Consider the following 25,357-nt stretch of genomic DNA (forward strand, 5'->3'; position numbering starts at 1 on the left):
TGACAAGCACTTGGACTTAAATACACCTTTGCCAACCCGATGGAGGCCTGCCAATCTAACTAACATCAACAACCACACACACATACACACACACACACACACACACACACACACACACACACCCCGGCAGTGGCGAGACGCTGTTCCGCTGTTCCGGGAAGCAGACACCCTTTTCCCTTCCGATCGGAGGTGTGTGTCTGGGCAGGCGCCCGGGCCTGGGATACGTCTGTGTGTGTGTGTGTGTGTGTGTGTGTGTGTGTGTGTGTGTGTGTGTGGGGGGGGGGGTTACTTTGATGAGAGGGTCTTCATCTGTCTCATCTCTCGTCACAGGGTTGTGATTAAAGCAGAAGACATCAAACACAGAATCTAACAAAGAGGGGGGGGGGGGGGAGGGGAGGGGTCACATGACCGACACACGGTGCTGATTCGTGGTTTGTCATCGTTATGACACATCGCGTCGTAAAAAGAACGCTGATGTTTTTACGCTGTCTTAAATCCAAACCGGTGTCGTCACTCGCGATCCAGGACAGCGCGTCGTTGGTGGAGGATTCAGCCGCGGCGCCGATCTTCTGCCCCGACTTCAAACTAAAAGCAAACACATTTTGACCCCAAGACGATATTTTAATTCAGATAGAAGCAGACAGAAGGTTTAATGAAAAGTGTCAAAGGGAACCTCCAAAGAAGATGAACTAACAACACTATTATTTCTGCGCTAATGAAGCTTGGACGCTAACATACCTTGCTAACGTTGGCTCAACGACAATGCTAAGCTACGGGTAGCTACGAAGTTTGAGGATTATCTTAGCTGAAGGTTTAAAACATTTTATACCTGCTGTACCTCCTCTGAGCACCTTATGACAGTAGAGTACATGTATGACCGCCGCACTGACAGGGGGGGGGCGGGAATTCATCTCCTCGCATCAACGTCCTGCTGCACCATCACCACCTTCTACAGCAGCAACCATCGTCACACTTGGAGGGGGGGGATTGGAAAGCACAGGATTACCCGATTGGGATTGGTGTCAAACGAGAGACGTCGTCCTCGAGGCAAACGGAGGCCAAGAGTCATCTGCCACGCTTCCCCCCCCCCGATCCAGACAGCGAGCGGCCGAACAGCCACTTTGTTATGTGACTCATGTCTCCTCGGCTCTGAAACAGCTGCCGTCTCCGAGAGTGAGAAGGAAAACGTGTTGTTCGATCGGACCGTTCTGAAATCTATCCGTCCGGCTGAGAGAGAGAGAGAGGCCGGAAGCGACGGGGTCCTTTGGGTGGCGGCCCCGCGGCGGCTGGCGACTCGCCCGGGGGGGGGGGAAGTCGGGGGTTTCTTTTTTCTGTGCGGGCGGAAACTCTCGCTGCTTTTTCTTTGGTAGTCGCCGCGCGAATCACAACGTCTCGCCGTGGACTCATGAGACACCCGACACGCGGACAAAGGGGGGGGGGGGGGCGGTGCCACACGACATCGCTCGGCAGACGCCCGTTGTTTTTGTGACGGGTCGATGTCGGAAAGTGACGGTGAAGTGTGTGTTTTGTGTGTCTGTGAGTGTGAACACAAGCTTTATCGATCTGTTTCTCTCCCCCTGTTTGAGTCACACGCAGAGCGTCTTTTCTATAATCTGTAGCTTTCAAAATAAGCTTAGGGAGCTCCTGCTGCTCAAAGTACAAATATGTTAGTTATTTAAGTTAAGTTACACTGGAAGCGCAAATGTGTCACCATTGACGAGCAGCATCTTCCGTCCCGTGCTTCTCCTTCTTGAGGAATGGAGACGGTACGTTCGGAGGCCCGAAGGATGAAACCCCTCATTAATCTACATTACGTATAATTACCGAGGAGTCATTTAGAGACAGACGGTAATGTTTGATAAATCCCCCCTCTTCTCTGTGGAATGTGACATGAACAGCAGCGTGTTCTCTCTGGGGGGGGGGGGGGGCTTTGTTGAGTCACGTAGAGCATTTTTGTACCAGAATAACTTCCTCCGTTCTCACAACCCCCATTTTTGTTTTGTCCACAACACAAGAACGAGGAACGCCGTCGACCTGTCGCAAACCGCTTAAACAAGCGACAACGTTACAATAATGTAACAGGGTGTTGCTAGGCAACCCTTAAACTCTGTACTGCCTCAAGTAGCTCATTGCTTTTATAATACGGTTACCAGCTAAATTATAAATAGTAAGTAAATAGCTGCAGCTCAAAATAGTTGTGTATCTCATTTCAGTGAGAAAATAGTCCCCCCGTGCATGTAAACAGCATCGGGTCTCCTTGCAACATCTCGCAGCATCTCGTTCATTCACATCGGTCATGACGTCCACCTGAATGACCGACCATTTGTGGGATTTCTGGTTTTATTTTCGGCGATCGCCACCGAGCTACAAGCTGAAATGTCGGCTAACGGTCGCACAACGCTCGGGTCAATGTGTCAACAGCAACTGTCCATTATCAATATTATTACTGTACATTATCGCTGAATAATGCACCCGCCGTGACGCCTCTCAGCCAATCAGAACGCTGGGTTTCACCTGCCTGTATTATGATATCTGAGATCTGAGGGTCTGACGTCGCCGCACCGTGTGCTTCAAAAACACTTTGGCAGAGCAGGTCGGGCCGAACGGCGTGATGGGCCCACTGGGCGGGGGGGGGGGGGGGGGGGGGGGGGGGGCAGGGGGTCAGTTTGATCCCATAAAAGCCTTCCGTCCAGCCGGCGTAGAGGAACCCGACCATCCACAGCCTCGTTGGCGGGTTAGAGGAGCAGCACACACACGCGTTTCTTGGCAGCCGGTGGCCCGTTTCCTCTCAACGCAATGCCGATACCAAACGCAGCCACTGGGAACACGCGTGCCAAACGGGCTCCGGGGACTCAACATGCCGACCGTCCGACCAGCAATCGAGACAATCGATGCCAGATGGATAATAGTGGAAGGATGAGCTCAGTTTTCAAGAAGAAGAAGAAGAAGAGCGTTTCCACGGGACTCGCCAGACCGGCAGCGCGTTGCCACGGGCCTCCGCGGTGCGTGCCGAGGGGGGCCGCGCTCCCCTCGCCAGACCCTGTTGTTATTTGCTGCTGTTGATGGAAACTTTTATGAAGCCCGGCTTCGAGTTTCACCGCAAAACCCAAACGAGCGGAGGCCAAAGCGCAGAGCGAATGCACGGTTCAATCGCACAAAGTCCACGACGCCCCCACGAGCCAATCAGCAATCGATATGAGATGTGAAGGCGGGTGGACCGGATGCCTCCTGAGCTCAGTTAGTTTCACCACAGAAGTCAACCAGAGTGCAGCTGGACAAGGAGGGCGGCATCACGGCCTGTCTTTATCCCTAATTACAAACTGCGGCAGAGGTCAGCTGAAACGCAGCGACCTCCCGATCCACGCCAACGCCAGACGGAAAAGGCATCGGGTATGAATTGAGCCGTATATTTATTCCCACCACAGCTGGCCTCATTACGGACATGTTCCGCGGTGCCACTGGCCTCCTTTACCTGCCCTGCAGGTGTGCAGCGGCGTGATTTACCTGCCCGACGAGACGTTCCCCTTCATTAAAACCAGGAACAACTTTGCGTGCGACTAAATGTGGCCGACTCAAACACAGGATTTCTCTTTTAAAAGTGCAACATGCAAAAACGTGGCCGGATTGCGGCGACGGGGGTCGGCGCCAATCTGCAAACTGTTGATGTGATGAACAATAATAGACTCCTGTCATCCATCGTCCATCCGTTTCTGCCGCTTTGGATGAAATCCAGTGAGTAATCAAAGCGCGCACGGACCGGCGTCTGTTTAGTGTCGCTGTAAACTCGCCCGACGTAAACCACAGGCGCTGAGACAACAACGCAGCGGCGATGTTCCGACGCGGCGCTCCACTTTCAGCTGAATTCCCGGCCTGCTGTTGGTGTTTTAACTTTCCGTTCCTTTGGATTATACGGAGCGAGTACAGAGTGAATCCACAACCGTCTTAACATTATTAATCCATAATAAGTCAAACCGTTGCTTCAGTCTACTTCTACATTGACGACAGCTGCAGCAAAAAGTACCGTCCTGTAGTTAAAGGTTTAACATTTAGCATAAATCAGTTGAGTGAAACACGGTTCGAGGTGTTTGACTCCATAATAGTAAATGACACTGGATGTTCGACGCCTGCATGAAGCCACAATAGAGAACGATGAATATCTGCATCTCTGGATCTCTGTGCTCAACGTTCTCCTACTTTCCAATAAACATTCCACTTGACGCCAGAGGAGGATGATGAATCCTGTTCGGTACGGATGATGACGGCGCTCCCTCAATGGGGGCACAGGGTCAGGGGTCGGAGTTCGCTGGAATGCTCTGGACAGCGGACAGCTGTCGATAGCTTTTCTCCAAAGATATTTCAACCAAAAAGGGGGAGGGGTTTATTCATGATGCATCGACCTCAGTGTCAAAATGATAAATATATATATACTGTATATTTCAGTTTGAATTGAAAAACTGTGTGTGTGTGTGTGTGTGTGTGTGTGTGTGTGTGTGAGAGACAAAAGCGGAAATATTGACACGTGCAGCAGCTGAGCAACAAAGACACACATCATGCAACTCATAGAAATGTACACACACACACACACACACACAAATATCCCCAGTAAATAACAACTCATTCATTCATTCTTCGGCCCCATCAGATGTTGTTTTGAGAGCAGAGATAAAAAAAAAAAAATGAAAGACATAAATTATAAATGTACACGTTAATTAAACCACACGACTCACTCCAGCTCCACCACGTTAAGCTCCTCCCACATTCCCAGGTGAGTCGGATGAGACGGTTACCTGAGCGGTCAGCTGCTCCCAGTCGGTTAAACCAAAAGGCCCCCGATGACCTAGAGCTTCACACGGAGCTTCTCCTCCTGACAGAGCAGCTCACACTGAGCGGCTGACGCCCTCACACCGGGCCGGGCTCGCTGAGTCACACGGGGGGGGGGGGGGAGTGGGTGTGTGGGGGGGGGCGTCCCACGGACTGCCAAGTCCCAAATGTGACAGAGGGGGCAAGAAAAAAACTGCATTTAAGACGCAATTAAAAGAGGAACAAAGCCCACAGTGAGTTCGTTCCTATGATCCGGGGGGGTCGCCATAGTAACAGCGAGGATAAACTCAGGTAAACATCCCTCGACACACAAACTAAACATTTGTTAACAAAGTCTGGGATTTTTTTTCTTTTTTCCAGCTGGAATCTCGTCTCTCCCAAAGAACAAAACTCACTCGCTTCTTCTGCTTTTATTTGAGTCCAGGCCGCAGTCGGCTGACCATCAAAGGCCCTGCAGCGGACCGGCCAAACCGCCGCCCCTCCCACCCCCCGTTTCCATGGAGGCCTCCGGGGCCTCTGATCGGGGGCTGCAGGACGACTTATGACTATGAAACATGACAGCGCTCCACCAAGCAGCCCCAAATAGGCCGACCCCCCCTTAGCAGATCCCTGGTGGACCAAGCTGCCCCGCCGGCCGGAGCACAAACAACCCGGGATCCAAATAGACACCTTGAGTCGGGAGCACCTGGCATGTACGAGACGAATGTCTGTGGCTACTGTCACTGGTCACGCTTTGTACACGCACGCACACGCACACGCACACGCACACACACACTCACTCAAATCAAAACCGGCCTGCATACTGATCCAAAATACTAAGTAGGCATTAAAGAAATAAATAGTTAGAAGTTAATATTTGTTGAACTAACTTAGTAAATAAAAGAACATTTGGGAAATAATCAAATATGAAATTAATTTTGTTTCTGTGGCCGTTTTTGTCACGGTGTGGTTTTATTTTGTAGTTTTCTGCTTCTTGTCTCCCTGGGTAACTTCACTTCCTGCCTTGTCCTGTCGTCCCCTGTGATTGTCTGATCGTTCCCACCTGTGTCCAATCACCTGCACCTCCCTAGTGTATTTAAGCCGTGTGTGTCTCTTGTCACTTGTTGCGTCATTGTCGAATGTTTCTAGTTCCTGCCTGCCTGTTTGCTCCGGTTCCTGTGGCCTTTTTGCTTTTTGGTATTTTGACTATTAAAGTCTTTTTGTTTTGAAGGTGTGCGTTTCAGTGACAGTCCCCGACAGTTTTGTCTTTCCTAAAAGGTCAAAAATTCAAACTTTTGCTACTTTTAGAAGTCCTCAAGGGTACTGTAACTATTAAAATGCCATCATGACATTGCCCTTGGTCAGCGAATAGGAATCCAGCACTAGAGGTTTGAGGCCGGGTGTCCGATGCCGATGAGAGGGCGTGTGCTTCGCTCTCTGCAGGGGCTAAAGGGACGTAGCAACACGATGAGGAGAAAAACACACACACACACACATGACGACGTCCCGCCCCAGCGGCGCACACGCTGTAATCACGCAGCTGCTTTATTCAAATTCTCCAGTTTGCAGCGACAGCAGCACGAGACACGGCGCACTTCCCCTAAGTGGCCCGAGTGATGAGAGGGAAGGCGTCACAGCGCCGGGATGTTCCCATTAATTACTGAATGATTGACTCGTCCGCCTCTCCTCCCGGAGACACGAGAGGGAGAGTCAACTAAAATCCAAATAAATCAGCAGTGTGCAGACGGGGGCAGCGTTCCAAAATATGACTCAACGAGGATAAAGTCAGCTCTCCCTCCAAGGGACACACACACACACACACACACACACACACTGTTACGTTGTTTAAAAAAGGTCTCTACGGGGTTAGTTGACATCACAGCAAAGCTGGAAAGGGGGTCCCAATATGTCTCAAACTCAACACCCCCCCCCATCAAATACATCCAGCATGAGGAACCAACAAGAGCAACAAGAGAGCCAAGAATTATTAAATAAATGAGTCAGGAAGTGGGATCAACAGTGAGGTTACTTCTGCGTTTAGTGAACTATTTGAAATAAATCAGCTGTGGAACTGTCCCAATGTAGCTTTTAAATAATACATTTGTATTTTTCCTCAAACATCCTCACCGGTCAGTAAGTTTCTACCAAACACCAAACAAGCGCGTTTACAGTTTTTCATCGATTGACTAATTTCTGGTTTTTCTCCTCCCGCCGCTGAGTGATTCCAGCTGGAAGTAAAGGTACGTTTCCTACCGGGAACAAAGTTACACTCAACAAGAGCTGAACCCCCGCTGAGCGGATCTGTGCCAAACGTGCGGTTACGCTGTGAGTCGCCTGCTGCTGCGGGGGGTGGGGGGGCGCAACCACGGGGGCGTGACCACAACCACGGGGGCGTGGCCGCGCACCAAAATACATGATGATTAAGTAATAGAAAATGTGAGCTCATTCTACATTATATGCTTTTGATTTGACAGGAGAACAAAGGTATGGTTCAATTGCATTGTGATGCGTTCAGGCTCTGTTCGGTGAAAACGACTGTTGAAGGTCAATTATAACGTCTTGGCGAGCAACTTGAATCAATCCAGTTGTTGTTGTTTTGGGGACTAATACATGATATAAGTATAATTTACACTGTCCGATGGTTTAATGACTTTAATGAATATTTCTTTTGTGTTGAACTTTGTCGACTGGCTGCTACAATCAAACCACAAAATGGATCATTAATGGCGCTATTGTTGTGGCAGAGACAAAGTACGTCCTGTTATTCACTGCAGCCAGGTGCATTTAAGCATTTAAGCGGGGGCACAGACGGGTCGATACCTCCCAAAAAAGACCAACATGCATGATCCACCGGCCCCTCGAGACCCTCCCACAAACATGCAAGCACACGCGTGCGGGTCTGACGGTGTAACGGTCCGGCGAGAGGCTCCTGGTGACCCGGTGACGCGCTGCAGTCCTGCTGCGCTGTCGATTGGAAGACGAACCGCCGCCGAGGCCATGGGGCCAGACATGCCCCCCCCCCCCCCCCCCCACCATTCACCCCCCCCGGGGAAATCAGGGGCCTCCACACTGAGCTTGAATGTGGGGGGGGGCGAGTTTTATTCAAGTGACGAACCAGCAGGAACAAAGATGCGTGTCTGGAGTACGACGGCTTAACGTTCGCACAGCTGTTGTCCCGTCACATGCACGGAAGACTCCAGCGGCTTTTTAACGAGACGTCTCGGGCCGCTCGTAAGACAAGAACCTGAGGGGGGGGTTCGGTGTGCGGAGGAGAGGCTTCAGATACATGGAGCGTCGTCCCGTCGAACACATCTTCGATTACCGTCCGCTTGGCGTGCATGACTGCTGCCTTTGTCATATCATATCTGGTATTCCACTTCCTCAACTGTCACTGATCCATTCATAGAGCTCTCTGAGAAATCTTCCCCTCTCCTCTGACACTCTCCCTTTCTTCTTTAACTCGCCACTCTCCACCTCATTGACGGATGCAGGTGGAACAGACGCCACGCTCTCGGCTTCATTGAGACAAACCCGTCTTTTGGCACATAAAAGAAGAAGCGGTGGCCGGTGGTCTACAAGCCTCACTAAGCACTAAATGGGATTCCCACATGGTGCCTTCTGGCCGTGTGTCTGCAGGGTCCTTCCCCAAAGCTTATTCCTCATTAGACGTTTATTGTCCAGTTTAAAAGCTGCAGATATTAAGCTTTCACACTGAGGCTCCGGCACTACTTAAGGTTTAATGTCCTTGAGCTCCACCATCTCACCTCATTCTTCTACAGCGAGATCGCACAGGAGTACGTGTGTGAATGTACGGGGGCTTTACTACGAGTGATGCTGTCTGGTTTGACGAACGTCTTCGCCGGAGACGAGCGCGTGTCAAATACTTTCCTTTCACAAATCGGCTCCGTGGGTCCGTGTGAGTTTAGCTGCCGCGTGTGACGAGAGGTCGCCGGGCCGCGAGGGGTCTCACCTCGCCGGAGGGAAACTTCACACCGCTGCTGGGATGTGAGCCGTTATCTCCATGCCGTCCCGGGGCAGCGGGGGGGCAGGTTGGACGGAGACGGCGTGCTGGGGACGCGTGAAAGGGCCTTTTGTCTCGCACCGTTTTCAGCTCGGTGGGAAGAGGAGAACGCGCCAAACAACCTGCCGCCTCTGCTGCCGCCTCAGCGACGAGCTCGTGTGAACGTTTTCACGTTTCAGGAATGTTAACGTTCCGTCAACGAGTCCCCGAATACATTCATTTCTACCCCCCCCACCCTAAGCCCCCCCCCCCCCCCACCAGTCATTCCAGACTCTCTCATTACTTGGAGCTAAATATGAAATGACATCATGCTCGCAAAATTGGTTTCTAAAAAGAGCAGGTATGAACATTCCAGCGCTTTATTTTTTGCCGTCACGCGGCGGAGATGAACTGAACCCACGAGGGAGAATTTAAGATGATGGGCTTCCTGAAACGGGCCAAACAGTCGGCGTTACGGTCGGGCTGCGTCATGAGTCAGAACCGGGTCACCTGCTATGACCTCACTCTGCGTCTGCCTCACACAACGCAGGAGGAAGGGCCACTGGAACTAAAAGCCGGGGAGTAACTGGCAAACAGGCCGGCTGCGTATCCAACGCTTACATCTGGGCCTTGTTTACGTGTGAAGGGGTCAGAGGTCAACTTGTGTAAAAAAAAAAGATGGAAATAATCCTTCTCGTTTTTCATTTCTTTGTACTGTTTTTTTTACACTTCACGTGGGTTTAATTTTAATGCACTATTGCCAGTTTAAAACCACTTAAAAAGGATACAGTGACACGATAGTTCTGGTATTTGGACTAGAAAAAAAGATCAGCATGGATTATTTAACTGGTTCTTTGCAGCTCTCAATGTGCGTCTGTCTGCCAAGATGAGAAAGTATCTGTGTAAAGCAGTAAGTGGTATGAAGAGGTAAATCCTCAAAGTTGACAGAAGGTACTTCAGGGAGCGAAATCAGTGAGCAAGTGTCTTCAAGCTGCATTGTGTCCACCAGGGGGCGACTCCTCTGGATGTATGGAAGCCTATGAGAGTAGGTGGGTTTTGTGGGTTTTGTGGGTTTTGGCACCTCTGCCGATGTCCCGGATGTGAGGTAAAAGGTACCAGCGATGGTCGGGACCGTTTTAAACGCCATCAACCTCTGAACATCACTTGGAGCTTTAATGTTTCCAGTCAGGATGCTTTCTATCGCTCCTCCTGACGTGAACTCAGTTTTATGCTATGCTGCTTAGGGCGTGAACAGCGATCACAATGCTATTTTGGCAACAAATTACACCGTCAACCTCTGGAACGTCGCCTCCCACCGATCTCGCCGCCTCGGGTAGATTTCATGGGCGAAGTTCCTCGGCCTCCTCCCGTCCCCCAAAGGTTTTCCCCTGTGTTTTTTTGGTGTTTTCGTTTATGAGCCAGTGAGCCGAGGCTGCTCTCTAACGTATAACTGCACATGAAATGCCTTGTTTGCATAGCAGGCATTCAGGGTAATGACATGGAAGCACATCAGACAAAATGCCTAAAATAGCGCTCTGAGCACGCCACAATTGGAGATGGATTTTTTTCTCTGCGTGCTGTGCGACGTGCGAACAGTCATCAGCGTGTTTGGTGTTCTGCACAACCGGACCTCACACCACCAATTTTGTTTAGAAACACACACACACACACACACTCACACACACACACACACACACACACACACACACACACTCACGCGGGTCCTGCGCCGTCTGCAAACATTCCCCGGTCTCTCATGCCAGCAGCTGATCTCAACCCCAAACGAGCCCCTTGAAGATGTAAAGAAAAACGAGCTCAGACCGGGAAAATGCACCAAGCGCTTCCCAGAAGGATGAAACTCACACGCATCCAAACAGAGCGAAGCCTCAAACGTGCGTGAGGAGATGCTGAAGAACACCAGCTGCTCAGAACCCGCAGACTCTCGCCGGTCGAGACAAACTCCAGTCGACCGCGAAAGACGACGGCCGGCGACCTCCGAGCTCTGCACCACACTCGGTAGCCCCCCTTTAACGAGGGGGTGAGACGAGATGGTGAGTGAGATGGTGAGTGAGAAGGTGAGTGAGATGGTGAGTGAGAAGGTGAGTGAGATGGTGAGTGAGAAGGTGAGTGAGATGGTGAGTGAGAAGGTGAGTGAGATGGTGAGTGAGAAGGTGAGTGAGATGGTGAGTGAGAAGGTGAGGTGAAATGGTGAGTGAGATGGTGAGGAGAGATGGTGAGGTGGTGAGTGAGATGAGGAGAGATGGTGAGTGAGATGGTGAGTGAGATGGTGAGGTGAGATGGTGAGTGAGATGGTGAGTGAGAAGGTGAGGTGAGATGGTGAGTGAGATGGTATAATGGTGAGGTGAGGTGGTGAGTGAGATGAGGAGAGATGGTGAGGTGAGATGGTGAGGTGAGGTAGTGAGTGAGATGAGGAGAGATGGTGAGGTGGTGAGTGAGATGAGGAGAGATGGTGAGGTGAGATGGTGAGGTGAGATGGTGAGGAGAGATGGTGAGGTGAGATGGTGAGGTGAGATGAGGAGATGGTGAGGTGAGATGAGGAGATGGTGAGGTGAGATGAGGAGATGGTGAGGTGAGATGGTGAGGAGAGATGGTGAGTGAGATAGTGAGTGAGATGGTGAGGAGAGATGGTGAGTGAGATGGTGAGTGAGATGGTGAGGAGAGATGGTGAGTGAGATGGTGAGTGAGATGGTGAGTGAGAAGGTGAGGTGAGATGGTGAGGTGAGATGGTGAGTGAGATGGTGAGTGAGATGGTGAGGAGAGATGGTGAGGTGAGATGGTGAGGATAGATGGTGAGTGAGATGGTGAGGTGAGATGGTGAGGTGAGATGGTGAGGATAGATGGTGAGTGAGATGGTGAGGTGAGATGGTGAGGAGAGATGGTGAGGTGAGATGGTGAGTGAGATGGTGAGGTGAGATGGTGAGGTGAGATGGTGAGGTGAGATGGTGAGGATAGATGGTGAGTGAGATGGTGAGCAGAGTCTTTTCTCACTCAGCTAATTCGATCTCAGGTGCAGATGATAAACCTGTCTTCTTAAGATGGATCCATGTGGGTAACTTTTGCAGATCTACAACAAGATGATCTTTTGTTTTGAGTATTTTGCTGCCATCTTGTGTCCACAATCAAATGCCAACGCAGGCGAGACTTTGTCTCTTCAGCAGCACATACACGAGAATGAGAATGAACAATCAGAGCGTTTCAGAACCAAGAGCTGCAGGAGGATCATTTCTAAACGATTCATCATAAAACGTCTGTACGGCGTGGGAGGTGGAGGAGGTGGGGGAGGTGGGGGAGGTGGAGGAGGTGGGGGAGGTGGGGGTGGAGCCTGCCGAAGGAAGAAACGCAGAGTCATCGCATGGCCTGCATTCCTGTGCCCGGCTCCTGTTGGCCTGAAGACTATTTATACAGGAGGCCCCTGGTAGTCTGCGGGGGGAGGGGGGGGGGCACACGTCCCGGGCCACCGACGCCGCCGGCAGCTGCTCAGAACCTCCTACAAGCGACCCGCTTCTGCTGCATCGGGCCCTCTGGCGGGTTTGTTGTTGTGACTGAGGCGGCTCTGTGCCGTCCGATGGCCGAGGCCTCGAGGAGGTGGAGTGTGAAGCTATTTTAACGAGCGCGTCACGCAGGCGCCTCGGTGAGAGGGTCACTCACCCTCTGAGTTCAGACGAGATCAAAAAAAGATGTAATGACTTTTAGGCAACTAAAATGTCTGGAGATGCTCGACTGAGACAAGACAACAAAGCGTTATTTTTACTCTTAAGATCTAAAAGGCCTTCCAGAATTAACGGGTCCACCCAGTGACCAGTTGAATGGTGACTCTCTGGGGGTCTCACCGGCTCCACACTGCTGGAGACCCGGGAACCTGCAGTACTCAGGGATCAGAGGTCTTCTGAAGGGACCCTGGTGCCCTGAAACACCAGGTGCTGTTTCCATGTGGTGGCTTGAAGGGAGGGATTACGGCCTGATGCAAACCTCCTGAATGAAGACGCATCCGTGTTTACTATCTACATCAACCACATGGGTCGCCAGTCAAAGTGAAACACCGCTGACTCCTCTGGTGGCCAACCTTCATTTTAAATGTGTATGTTTGGAGACTCCGGCTATGAAACGGTCCGTAGGGTGCAGCACAGGTACGACTGTGAAGTAAACAGGACGCGTGTGGACGGAGCTCTGTGATCTGGAAACAAGAGAGGAGGGTATTTTTAGTTTGCCGATGAACCGGAGCAAATGACCCGGGGGGCCCGGCGGCGCTGTGCTCTCCGCACGGAGAAACAGATCATCCAGTGTCCCTGCTTGTGAACCGGCACAGGTGCCGAAACCAGGCGATCTGCGGCGCGAACACCCCGGCTGGACCGAGAGGACAGACTGTCAGACGCCGCTGCAGCAAAATGGGAGGTTTTCTGAAGGGACCCTGGTGTGAAGAGACTCTACCACTTTAGATCGCAGGAACCCAATCAACACACCAGGGGAATCGGTTTGAGACTGTAAGCCGCTACATGGTGACGTGTCTGCTCTTCTGCACTATTTTAAATCCATCATGTGATTCGAATGCAGTTTGTTACACATGAAAACCGACTATGCGTCGAATCAAACCGCGGCGTCGACAGGTCAAACCTTCAACACCAACATGTTCCATCACAGCGGACACTCCCCCCCCCCCGGCGGCGGCAGGACCGCGTGGTGCCGAAAGCTCGCAGACGGCGTGACGAGGTCGAGGGGGGGGGGGGTCACACCTTACCTGACGAGCGGCGGGGGGTTTCCCGTGACTTTGCACTGCAGGCGAACGGCGCTGCCCTCCGCCACCTCCTGGCTCTTCAGCTTGTGGAGGAAGCAGGGAGGAGACAGCGGCCCGAGGGAGGCCGGAGCTCCGGGGCGCTGAGGCGGCTCGTCGGCCCGCGGGCCCGCCGACCCGCCGGGCTGATGCTCCGGGCCGCGTGGCGCCATGGCGCCGGGAGCGGAGGCCGAGCCCTGGGGGGCCGGCCGCTGACCCCTCGGGGTCAGATAGCCGCTGTCGGGCGAGGAGGAGTCGCCCTCCTCTGCCTGCTGCTCCGACCGAGCAGAACCTTTGAAGATGGACGACAGCTCCTCGATGAAGGTGGCGGCTCGGCTGCAGAACTCCGTGGCGGAAGCAGCCCGGTCGTTCAGCTCCAGGCCCTCGTGAACCAGTCGCGGTTTGTCCTGCTTGTAGACCGGCTGTTTGGGTTTGGGACGAGCAACTTTCCCGACAGAGGCCACAGCCTCCGTGGTCGCATCTAGGCGTTTGTTCGGGGGAACCTCCGGGGGCGCGGAGGAGGGGGCTTTGGTCTGTGTGTGGAGGATTTCAGGAGGTGGGGAGTGGACGGGTTGGAGGACCCGCTCCTGGGATGTGGGATTAGAGGCGGGGCCCGGATCTTCGGACTCCAACGTGGCGCCAAAGGCCTCCAGGGCCAGGTCCAGGCTGCGGTGGATCTCTTCTGCACTCAGGAAGGCGGTGAGATCCGCAAAGTCCCCGTCTCCAAAGTCCAGCTCTGTCCCCGAGTCGAGGCAGAGTTCCCCGTCGGAGGACGCCTCGGAAAACGTCCCCCCGTTGCCATCCAAAGCCCCGCCTGCCGCCGGGTCCTTCGGCAGCCGAGAGATGGGGAGCGGCTGATTCCTCCCGTCCTGCATCCTGGAACACACATCCGCCGTCACTTAACCAACAGACGCCGCGCGGCTCGCCAGCAGATCACATCTGTTCACATGTGTTTGACGCCACAATAACATTGTATTGATTTCTAATGGAATCAAAGGTGGGTTTGATTTGAGTAATGAGTAATGTTACTTATTAAGACGCTAGATTAGGAGAATGTGTTAGAGTGTAAGAATAGTACTGCACAAAACCGCAATCTGCTTTTAAACAATACACATCTCAGACAGCGAAGACAAGGAATGTTTAATGTTCATGCTCTGAGATGTGAACTACAGATAAATACATGGTTTTCTACCTCCAAACTCTTTAAGTGAAATTCATTTTCCATAAAAGAGAAGAATTTAACAAAGGTAAATTGACAGCGTTGTTTTCTGCAGATATCACATGTGTGTTTTGTCAGTTCATATTTTTTTCTATAAATTAGATAAACAATTATTCAAACTAGAATTGCACCATTTCGTGTGAAGTGATGTCGAGGGTCCAAAACCAAAATGAAAAATGAATGTCGGATGAGTTGGATATAATATTCTGGTCTCACTTTCGGATGTTAAATAAGTTGTTGGAGCCCATGTATGTGTTGTATGTGTGCTGTGGAGACACATGTATGACGCAAAGAGACACTCGTCCAGGGGACCAGCTGTTCTTATTTTTGATCCTGCGTTTCAACAGCAGCAGCAGCAGCAGCGGCGGCTAACCCCGTCCATCCGGAGCTTAGAGGAGAGGTCTTTGAACCTCTCATGGTAACACAGTAAAAGCATTAAAACACCACCGAGAGCAACAACAATAATCACATTAAAGATTCATGAACACTGAAGTCTTATTAAGATTTCACAAGCCTATTAGGTCGACTTAAATGTTGATCAGATCTTATGTCTTTCATAGTATTTGTTATATTCAGTGCAAATACATTGAGAAAGAATCAACATGAGAGAGGAAAGTGTACATGTGCCCGACGGCTCCGTTGTTACGTTAAATAATTCATACTCTTCAGCAGAAGCCATCGTACCTTAATGGTGGTCCTCTCTTCCTCCGGCCTCGTGCTTCCAGGTTCGTCTCGTTTATTGAATTAGAAAAGAAGCGTCTCTCTCTCTCTCTCTTTGGAAGAGCGGTCTTGCTGTGTGTCGCTTTGGGATCTCTGCACTCTGGGGGTCCGGTTGCCTCTGCTGTGGCCTGTCCTCCTCCCATCTGTCCCGGTCCCTAACTGCTCCCTGTGACGGGCTATATTTGGCCCGCGGCTCGGGTTTCACAGCCAGAATATTGTCGAGAGGGGAGAGTGTTAAGGTTAGCCGGTGTGGGGGGAGCACTTGTGCAGAGTTAATTAAGTTAATCCAACGCAATAAAGGCACATTTGTGCAATTAGGCAACATTCGGATGCTCTCAATGTGCATTTGTCCCCCCAGTTAAACCCCCATGTTTTGGACATGATGAGATACAAAGCATCCTGCTGAATAAGTCAGTCACAGAATGACTTATAATGACCTATAATACTAAATAAGACAGTCTAAAAGTATTAATAAACATGAGTCGCTCTAAAATAAAATAAAAACTGATGTTATCGAGCATAAACTGCTCCGGAGACAATGACGTATGACAGATGTCATCGAGGACGCTCTATTTCTATTCAATGGCAGCGTGAATAAGGTCTCTGTAGTGACCAGCAGGGGGCGACTCCTCTGCTCCCATAGACGTCTATGAGGAAATGACTCTACTTCTCTGTAGTGACCAGCAGGGGGCGACTCCTCTGCTCCCATAGACGTCTATGAGGAAATGACTCTACTTCTCTGTAGTGACCAGCAGGGGGCGACTCTTCTGCTCCCATAGACGTCTATGAGGAAATGACTCTACTTCTCTGTAGTGACCAGCAGGGGGCGACTCTTCTGCTCCCATAGACGTCTATGAGGAAATGACTCTACTTCTCTGTAGTGACCAGCAGGGGGCGACTCCTCTGCTCCCATAGACGTCTATGAGGAAATGACTCTACTTCTCTGTAGTGACCAGCAGGGGGCGACTCCTCTGGTCCCATAGACGTCTATGAGAAAATGACTCTACTTCTCTCTTTATTTATTCCCTCAGTAAACATTGTAAACATGAGTTTATGGTCTCAGTCTCTAGTTTCAAGTCTTCTTCAATACAGCATGATGTTCATTTAGTGAATTATGGTGAGCCATTAAAATAAGACATTGGATGGAGATTGAAGTAAGGAACCAATCTGCTGCATTTTAAACTGTTAGAATGTTAAAGGAGTCAGGAGGACAGGAGACAGCCTCACCCGGTCTATTTCTACTCCACTTTCACACTTTGTGCTGTCAGAAAGCTATTCTGGCTCTTCATCAATCTACTGATTGCAGTTAAGTACCGGTGATAAGTTTGGATGGAATTTATCTACGACGCACACACTCACACACACACACACACACACACACACACACAATGAGCGATCCGCTAAATACTTGGCCTGTTCGTCACCATATGCCTATTATTAATAACTGATACCATATCAAGTATCATTTAAAAATAACTGCATTATTTAGTGGTGACTTTAGTAACGTACAGACTTTGTGTCAGAATAACAGTGGATAATTCCTCTCAGCACTGATTATGTCTCCAGATAGCATTCATCTACATATCAATGACCAGAAATTATTTTCATAGATGCATTTTGGAAACTTGACATGTTGACTGCACAAAAGCAATGTCACCATGTAGCCAGCAGAGCTCGCTAATATTAACTAATGCTTCCAAACAATGAAGAACAATAAACTATTGCAGCAACAATGGTATCACTGTTTAACATAATGGTTATAACCAATTCTACCATCTACTGCCTCTGTGTAAGCGCTGCAGGCCATTTACCGATCGCGTTTTGCCCTCCGAGCAGGTTTGTCCTCTCTGGCATCCCGTTGCTCTTCACTGATTGGTCACTGCAAAGAAAAATGGCGCTGTCCGCGTAGTTGAAAAAACATCCTGAGATTTAAAACGAGTGTTGAAAGTGGAGGAGATGAGTGGGATTAACAGATACAAAACAATATGTTGTCTTTATAATTCGTTCGTTTGTCCGTCCTACGCGTTGAAATAAGACTCAGCAGCTTCCCCACGGTAGCTTTGTTAGCTAGCGTTAGCTAACAAGCCTGCTAGCATTACAGCTAGCTTCATAGCTAACGTTGGTACAGAGGATCTGTCAACACTAACCGGTGAGGACACTGATGTTTTAACCGTTATAATCCATATTCACTTCTTATTATGACGCGTTCGGGATTAAATAGTCTGTTCATGACTGAAGACCAAGTGTGACGGAGCTTTGGCTGTTTTTAATATAGATTACATGATGAACTAGAAACTCACTGGCTTTTTGACATCATCCTTCAAGACTTCTCTCTTGTTCTTGTTTAGTTTTCATTTTATTTTTACTGTTTAATCGTTCTCACTTGTGAATCCCTTTGTAGCTGTACCTGTTTGAAAGGTGCTATATAAATAACGGTATTATTATAACTACGATGTAAAGACACCAACACAACCACACACACCACAACAAAGCGTCAGCTCTGTCCTCGAGTACTGATGACGAGATCTCATCTTCACATCATGAGCTTTACCTGTCACATTAAAGCCGGTTTCCTCCGTTTCATTTCTCCAGCAGTCAGCATGCCGGCCTTCCGGCAGGTGGGAGAGAAGCAGCTCCCCCACCCGGTGCTGTGTATGGCCTGGTCTCCCAAGAGGGATCTCATCGCTCTGGCCAACACAACCGGAGAGGTGGGCTTAAAAACCTGTTCCTTGTGTTGGTATCTTTTCATGGTTTCGTAGTTTATGGTTATTGTTTGTCCGTAGTTGCTGCTCCATCGCTTGGCCAGCTTCCAGCGTGTTTGGAGTTTACCACCCAGTGAGTACACTGGGAAGGAGATCACTGCACTGGCCTGGAGACCTGATGGGAAAAGTAAGGAGTGAGTGTGGACTTTTTAAGAGTGTGTGTGTGTGTGTGCTTGTTTGGGAAGCCCTCGGAAACTTTGTTCTGAGCATCGATCAATACTTTTAATCTGCTCAAACCCTCCGAAGAGGAACCAGCTGCATGTTATCACAACATGAGACCAACAAGCAACCAGTGTGCGCTAACTACACGTTTTCTACTGTTTGTAGAGGACAAATGAATCAGAATCACTGAGTGCTGCTATTGATCCTGCTCGTTGATGCAAACATGGAGACATTAAACTTTCCGTCTCTCTTTAATTTCCAGTCTTGGCCTTCAGCCTTGGGGACACGAAGCAGGTGGTCCTGTGCGGTGTGGAGAAAGCCGAGATCCTCCATGTGTTCCCCATGCAGAGCTCGGTGACGTGCATGCACTGGATGGAGGTGACGGAGGAGAGCAGGTGTGCGCGAGGCTCTGGAATCAAACCGGCGGCACTAAGGACTAGTGGTTCTCTTCAATAACATGAATGTCTGGTCGTTTTTGGTGTTTCAGTGCTCTCAGCTCCTTCTATAACTCTGAGGATGAATCCAAACTCTTTCTTCCTAAGTTGCCAACACTCCCCAAGAGGTAACACCGTCCAAAGTGCACATTATTAGAAGGTGATACTCAACGGAGTAACATCTGTGCTTTTGTCTTTCCCACAGCTATAGCACGACTTCAAAGATCTTCAGGTGGGGCTTGTTTTTAATGCATATTAGTGTGATGTTTTTCTTGTGACAGCAGCCACATGTTTTATCTTTGTGTTCCAGCGAGGAAAAGTCTGACGAGATCATGAATCTCATGGGAGAAGTTAGGTAAAGTCAAGGCCCGCCGTCTCAGCAAGAATTCGCTCTAATTCTTTTAAAATTTTAACGGGTAAATATTTCTCCACGCAGACTGAACGTCCTGGTCCTCGGAGGAGACTCTGGCTTTGTGGAGCTTTATGCCTACGGGATGTACAAGATCGCCACTCTGTCGGGGGTACGGGTAGTTTTATTAAGGATGCATGGATGCAGAACTGAGTCATCGCTGCTTCTCAACTGAAGTGTAACCGATCATGTTGACTACACAGCATTTACACGGGTCACACATGTCCTGAAAAACATGGGAAACTTTTTTTAAACTGTTGACTTTATTGTCTAGTCACGAAAACGCGTGAAAAATGAAAGAAAAATCCAAATGTCCTGGGGAATTGTGTTCTTTCTTTGCCAAAGTTTCCCAGAAAAGTCCCGGAAAAGGGTGAGAGGATTATTAGTCTAATGATTTGATGACGGCTTGTCTTTCTTCCAGGTATCGGGTACCTGTCGCAGCCTGAGTCTGTCCAGCGACCTCAAGTCTCTGTCAGTCATCACAGAGGTCCGCTCAGCTGACAGCAACCCGCAGATCTGCTTCATCCAGGTGAGGCTTCCTGCATCCTTCCTGAACCTTCTCTCTCTCCGTGGCCTCGTCATCGCTGCTCCAACCTGCGGGTACGTTCATTTCCAGCTGGACACGGGCTTGTTGTCGGACTGTCTGCCCGAGGTGACCAGGATGGCGCGCAAGTTCACTCACATCTCTACGCTGTTGCAGTACCTGCACCTCTCGCTCACGTGCATGTGTGAGGCCTGGGAGGACATCCTCATGCAGATGGATCTGCGGCTCACTAAGTTTGTGCAGGTCAGTGGTTGTGATCCGGGAGGAAAACACGTCCTCCACCGAGGCCCGGGGCTCCCTTCCTCCATGGAAGCTGTTCACAAATCAGACATTTATTTCTGCCATCAACAATGGAAGAAATAATCCGTTTTTTGTATGTATCCCGGCAAGCTAACTGGCGTCTTGTCCGGGTTCATAACGTCATCCGGAGGTCAACAGGTGGTTTTCATCCAGGTGCATTCGCTGTGTGTAGAAAGGCTGGTTTATTACTGAAATATGTCTGGATTTGTGTTCTGTCCTCTCTGCGAGTCGACGAGGAAATGTCGTATTTCCACCTGTTTTTAGGAAAAGAACACAAGCACTCAGGTACAAGATGAGTTCCTGGAGCTCCTGCTGTGGGGACAATCGAGGTGAGGAGGGACTCTATTGTCCCGCAGAATGAAATGTTGTGCTGGTTAATGTGCTGTTTGGATCGTTGGGATGATCCTAGTGTTCCTCACCTCTCTGCTTGCATGCAGCCCTGAACTTCAGGCTCTGCTCATGAACCAGCTGACCGTCAAGGTGAGGCAGCAGGAAGTGTGAATGCTCCTGTGTGTGTGTGTGTGTGTGTGTGTGTGTGTGTGTGTGTGTGTCTAAATATGAAGTCCGGCTCGGTCCAGATGTGACGGTCGGCGTGTTGTGTTTCCATCGCAGGGCCTGAAGAAGCTGGGCCAGTCCATCGAGTCGTCTTACTCCAGCATCCAGAAGCTGGTGATCAGCCACCTGCAGAGGTACGTCCTTCATGCGTTTCACGTCTCCTCGACCGCTACCTGAGATCCCCTGTTAAAGCCCCTCCCCCCTTTGGCTCTCCGGCAGCGGCTCCGAGGCGCTGCTCTACCACCTGAGCGAGGTGAAGGGCATGTCGCTGTGGAAGCAGAAGTTCGAGCCCCTCGGCCTGGACTCGGCGGCTTTAGAAGGTTTGGCGTCCCTTGATCAGTAACTGAAACTTTTCTAACCATCGAACGGCGCGTGATGCGTGTTCTTTGTTCTCAGGCGCCATCACCGCCGTGGGCTCCTTCTCTCTGAAGGCCAACGAGCTCCTGCAGTGAGTTCAAATCTGACGCCTTTGTTTGTTTTGGAGTAATCTGGTCAAATAATTCATCACTAGTGTTTGTGTTTTAGAGCTTATAGTAACTACAAATATGACTTTACTTCGTTTCTCCTACTATCCGTCCACCATTACCGTGTGTATTTCTATTGTAGTGTATATACATATTATTTATATATATATATATGATAATCATTTTATTAGTGGATGGGTTGTATTAGTGCATAATTATCGTGATATACAGCAACAAACATTAAAGTGTACACATATTAATTAGGGCTGTCAACATTACCGCATGAATCTATGCGATTAATGTGGCCGAATTAATGCAACAAAATATTTCAATGCAGTTAACGTACGTTCTACATCTCAACCTCTAACGTCACCCTGCGCGGCACACAGTCTGCAGAGGACCACCACTGCGTCCCTAAAAGACGCTGGTTTGAAGACGTTTTGACTAAATGTGGGAGATTGTTGGCTCTTCAAACACAGCCGTTAAATGATGGAGAGATGAGAGCAAAGTGCACGAGGACGACAGGAAGAGTCTCTAGTTCAACATGTTCCACCGGGTGGAATTCTGTCTCCAAGATGATCAAATGTGTGTAGTTTTGTGTTTCAAAGAACATTAACAATTAAACAATAGTGTCTAAAATACACACTTTCTAAAGTCATTACTCATTACTTTTATGATTTAGTCTTAAGTTTTAAGAGTTAGAAAAACATTAATCGTAAACAACATTCATTAATCGCCATTAATCGAGATTCAAAATGTGCGATTAATTATTTTTTTTTAATCTATTGACCGCCCTAATATTAATACATACTGTAATTTTTATATATATATATATCTGTACTGTGTGTGGTAGACAATTCATATTTACGTTCCAAAGAGTAATACTTTGCAACTGTAGATTTGTGTGTGTTAAATTCCGATCAGAGTCTAAAGGTTTATTGTTGCTTTATAAGTGAACAATAACGTCTTCATGGCTCATTTTAATACAGCGGTTGTCAGCATGTGTGTATCCGTCTTAAATGGAATATAACGAGCAGCTATAAAACAAACGAGTGGTGGTTCCACGTCCCCTGTCCCTCATTTTGTGTAGATTGTGGGTCAGCTGCGGTTTTCCCACACAGACACACGGCTTTTTATTTCATCTTTCAGAGTGATCGACAAGAGCATGAAAAACTTCAAAGCCTTTTTCCGCTGGCTGTACGTCGGTAAGAATACAAGTGACCGGGTCGCACAAGTGACCGGGTTGCGTTGGACTAGAGACTCTTCTCCTCTTGCTGAGTTTTCTTCTCTTCAAGGCCTTCGTTGTGTTTTACAGCCATGCTCAGGATGTGTGAGGAGCACGTTCCACCGGAGCTCAACAAGGTGACGCGTCAGCAGCTCTGATTGCTAAATGGCTCACAGGTTAGGGGGTGTTAACGTGTCGCTCGCCCCTCCAGATGACCCAGAAGGACATCGCCTTCGTGGCTGACTTCCTGTCGGAGCACTTCAGCGAGGTGAGATCAGCGTAGCTCCGACTGTTCCTCCGTTGTTACGTAAACGCGTTACGGCTTTCTCTGCTTCGACAGAACGAGGAGCTCTTCGACCGCAAAGGGAAGTACTTCAACGTGGAGCGCGTCGGACAGGTGAGAGGCGGGGCCAGGTGTCTTCTGGTGCCGTTGTCGCTTAGCGGAGCCGGTGACTTGGGTTCCTTCTCCTCTGCAGTACCTGAAGGACGAGGACGAGGACCTGGTGTCTCCGCCCAACACCAAAGGAAACCAGTGGCTGAAGTTCCTGCAGGAGAGCACGCACCTGAAGGGTGAAGCAGGCGGCGCACCCACAGAAATACTCCAGCCTTAACAATTTGATTTTAAAAAATGATTATTGGTGAATTTAAGTAAATGTGAGCAGTTCCAGGTTCAGATAAAAACAAAGTTATCTTTAACAAGTTGACATTGGGTTGGTAACTAAAACAGAGAGGGTCGTTCTGAGGGTAAAGTATTCATTTAATGATTAACTCATGGACTAAAATGTTTCGCTCTGGTTTATCCAGAGAGCTCTTTGCTGTTCCCTTCATTCCCCCAAAAGTCTTTGCACTTCGTGAAGAGGATGATGGAGGCCGTGATTGAGCAGTGTCTCCAGAAACCTGCAGTGAGTTGTGCTGTCCTCCTTCAACACTCATCGAAGATAAGAATAAGAACCGTCCCGAGTGGCGACGCACGGCTGTCTTTAGTGACACGTCACTGAACATGCTTTCAAAATAAAGGTCAAATGTGTTTGAGATTTGTTCCATTTTTTCTTTTACGCATTGATTATTTATTGTGTTTTATTGTTTCCATGCAGGAAGTCATTGGGAAGTCTGTCAAACAGGCCGTCTTCCTGCCCCTTTACTCCATACCGGAGAGGTACGATCGCGTGTCTCCGTCCATCATCTGCATCCTTTAAATGTGACTCCTTGTAAAAGTCTTTTTCATCTTTCCAGCTCTGAAAACACGTCTCGACTTTTTGAACTCCCGTGCTTGTACGTAGAAACGCAAACATCCAGATGTTCTCCTGCACTGAGCTGTCTTTCCTTATGAGTAATACGTCTCGGTGTGACTTCTACAGGTGGAATGACAAGAAAGCCAAGATGCACCACGTGGTGTTCTGCATGCCGGACGTCTCCCCCTCCAAGCTCTACCTGCTGCGGAAAGGGACCGACCCCAACAGGTGCCCCCGGGGATTGTGGGAGTTTCTCTGTGTGTTTAATCTGTTTTAACACCGTTTGTTTTGCCTGCACAGGCACGTCCCCAACAGTGTCGTGTCCGTGGATCTCAGCCATTACCTGGACAATGCAGAAGAAGAAGAAGATGCCGCCGCCCAGTCAGTGGCCCTCACGTCGCTCCCACCGCGTGAGAAGTGAGAAGTAATTCCTCGGCTCCTGGAGGTGATTTCTTCTTTTTTTGGTCTCTTTCAGGCGCAACTACCTTTACAGCTGCCTGGATGCCCGTTTCTATGACGACGAAATGCTGACTGTGGTCCTGCAGGGATCACAGGAGGAGAACAGAAGGCGCGTGCTGGCTCAGCTTCCTCTGGCTTCAGCGCTGAGCTGCGAGAGCGAGTTCACCTGGGAGCCCGAGCGGAGGTGAGGGAGCGTTTGATGAAACGTTGTTCCGCTGTTTACTTTCGGTCAACGCTGCATCGTGAATTGTAGCACTTAAATTGTACCTGTAACGTCACTCATCTATAGCAAATTGTAAATTGGCTTATTTGAGGAAATTGCACTTTCTTGTTTCTTGTTCTCCTGAGTTTGTACCCTGTGGTTGAATGCACTTATTGTACGTCGCTTTGGATAAAAGCGTCAGCTAAATGACATGTAATGTAATGTAATGTGTCGTTCAGGTTGGAGCAGCAGAGCGGCGCCATCCCGTGTCAGGGCCTGGTTTTGGGGAATCAGTGGCGTGAGCTGGAAAACATGAAGGCTCAGTTTGTGGCTGTCAATGGGATCCGGAAAGTGGCCTGTGTGGTGAGTCAAATTTATATTCAAAGTTGACGCATAATTTGTTAAAGCTGCGTTCTCACTACTGACCACCAGGGGGCGGCTCCTCTGGTCCTATAGAAGTTGATGAGAAAACTACTGCTTTTGTAACGTCACGATGACTACACTTATTTACAGTTGGGTTTATTACCGTAGAAAATGGTTTCTGTCAATAGGTTCTTACAAAGTATGTGTATTATAAATAGTCTGAATACAAAAGCCTCATCTGAATTTTTCATGATGGTCCTTCGGGCTGTGAGTGAATGCGGTCTCCGAACTAACTTTCCTGGCAGCTAAGTGCAAACCTCAGGCACATCCGAGTGTTCGAGATGGACGTAGAGGACGAGGACGACGAGGGCGCAGAGTCTCAGAACGCGAGCGCCGACCAGGATGGGCTGGACGCGACGATGACCAGCGAGGGCCGATCAGAGGAGGGCATGGAGGCCAAGGAGGAGGGCGGGGAGAGAGGAGGCGACGCGTTCAGGAAGACCGAGGAGCAGCTAGAGTCGGAGGAAGCCCTTTAATGCTGTTACAAAAACAAGCTACATAAACACAATACTTTTTTTTTTTTTTTTTTTACAGCAACCATAAATAAAGTTTGAAAATAAACCGGTTTGGGTTCATATTTGCTTAAGCTGTTGACTGTCCATCAGTATTCAAAACTTGAGGAACGCCATGAAGGAATTCATCAATTCAAATATGAACA

General features: G+C 49.5%; 2 protein-coding genes across 13 annotated transcripts in view; one reads left to right on the forward strand and one right to left on the reverse strand.

Annotated features, from left to right (window-relative positions):
• Window positions 1-15,790, reverse strand: part of palld (palladin, cytoskeletal associated protein) — a 39,443-nt gene extending 23,653 nt beyond the window's left edge. For 10 of the 11 annotated variants that reach the window (XM_078108798.1, XM_078108793.1, XM_078108791.1 and 7 more), the window contains exons 1-2: window positions 15,493-15,790; window positions 13,557-14,465 (exon numbers count right to left, since the gene is read on the reverse strand). In XM_078108798.1, the coding sequence (XP_077964924.1) occupies window positions 13,557-14,465; window positions 15,493-15,671 (1,088 nt within the window). In that variant the 5' untranslated portion in view covers window positions 15,672-15,790. Of the gene's footprint in view, window positions 1-4,787; window positions 4,930-13,556; window positions 14,466-15,492 lie in introns of those variants that run through there. The other variant, XM_078108801.1, reaches the window with a different exon arrangement.
• A 1,481-nt stretch (window positions 15,791-17,271) lies between these two features.
• Window positions 17,272-25,260, forward strand: anapc4 (anaphase promoting complex subunit 4). Of its 2 annotated transcripts, none has more exons than XM_040184365.2 (28): window positions 17,272-17,677; window positions 18,121-18,236; window positions 18,312-18,417; window positions 18,715-18,847; window positions 18,940-19,014; window positions 19,092-19,118; window positions 19,197-19,241; window positions 19,323-19,407; window positions 19,717-19,824; window positions 19,912-20,082; window positions 20,404-20,468; window positions 20,577-20,619; window positions 20,752-20,828; window positions 20,914-21,014; window positions 21,091-21,142; window positions 22,308-22,363; window positions 22,474-22,520; window positions 22,595-22,651; window positions 22,724-22,780; window positions 22,860-22,953; window positions 23,188-23,285; window positions 23,478-23,539; window positions 23,617-23,655; window positions 23,742-23,843; window positions 23,916-23,996; window positions 24,091-24,258; window positions 24,516-24,639; window positions 24,945-25,260. In XM_040184365.2, the coding sequence occupies exons 2-28, from the start codon at window positions 18,129-18,131 to the stop codon at window positions 25,173-25,175; spliced, it is 2,412 nt and encodes an 803-aa protein (XP_040040299.2). In that variant the 5' UTR covers window positions 17,272-17,677; window positions 18,121-18,128; the 3' UTR covers window positions 25,176-25,260. The 2 variants fall into 2 exon arrangements, with proteins under 2 accessions (XP_040040299.2, XP_077964932.1); XM_078108806.1 differs by having other exon boundaries at window positions 17,403-17,677; window positions 18,312-18,424.
• The last annotated feature ends 97 nt before the right edge of the window (window positions 25,261-25,357 follow it).

This window comes from Gasterosteus aculeatus, chromosome 8 (assembly GCF_964276395.1).
Source record: "Gasterosteus aculeatus chromosome 8, fGasAcu3.hap1.1, whole genome shotgun sequence".
In the NCBI taxonomy this organism is placed as follows: domain Eukaryota; kingdom Metazoa; phylum Chordata; class Actinopteri; order Perciformes; family Gasterosteidae; genus Gasterosteus; species Gasterosteus aculeatus.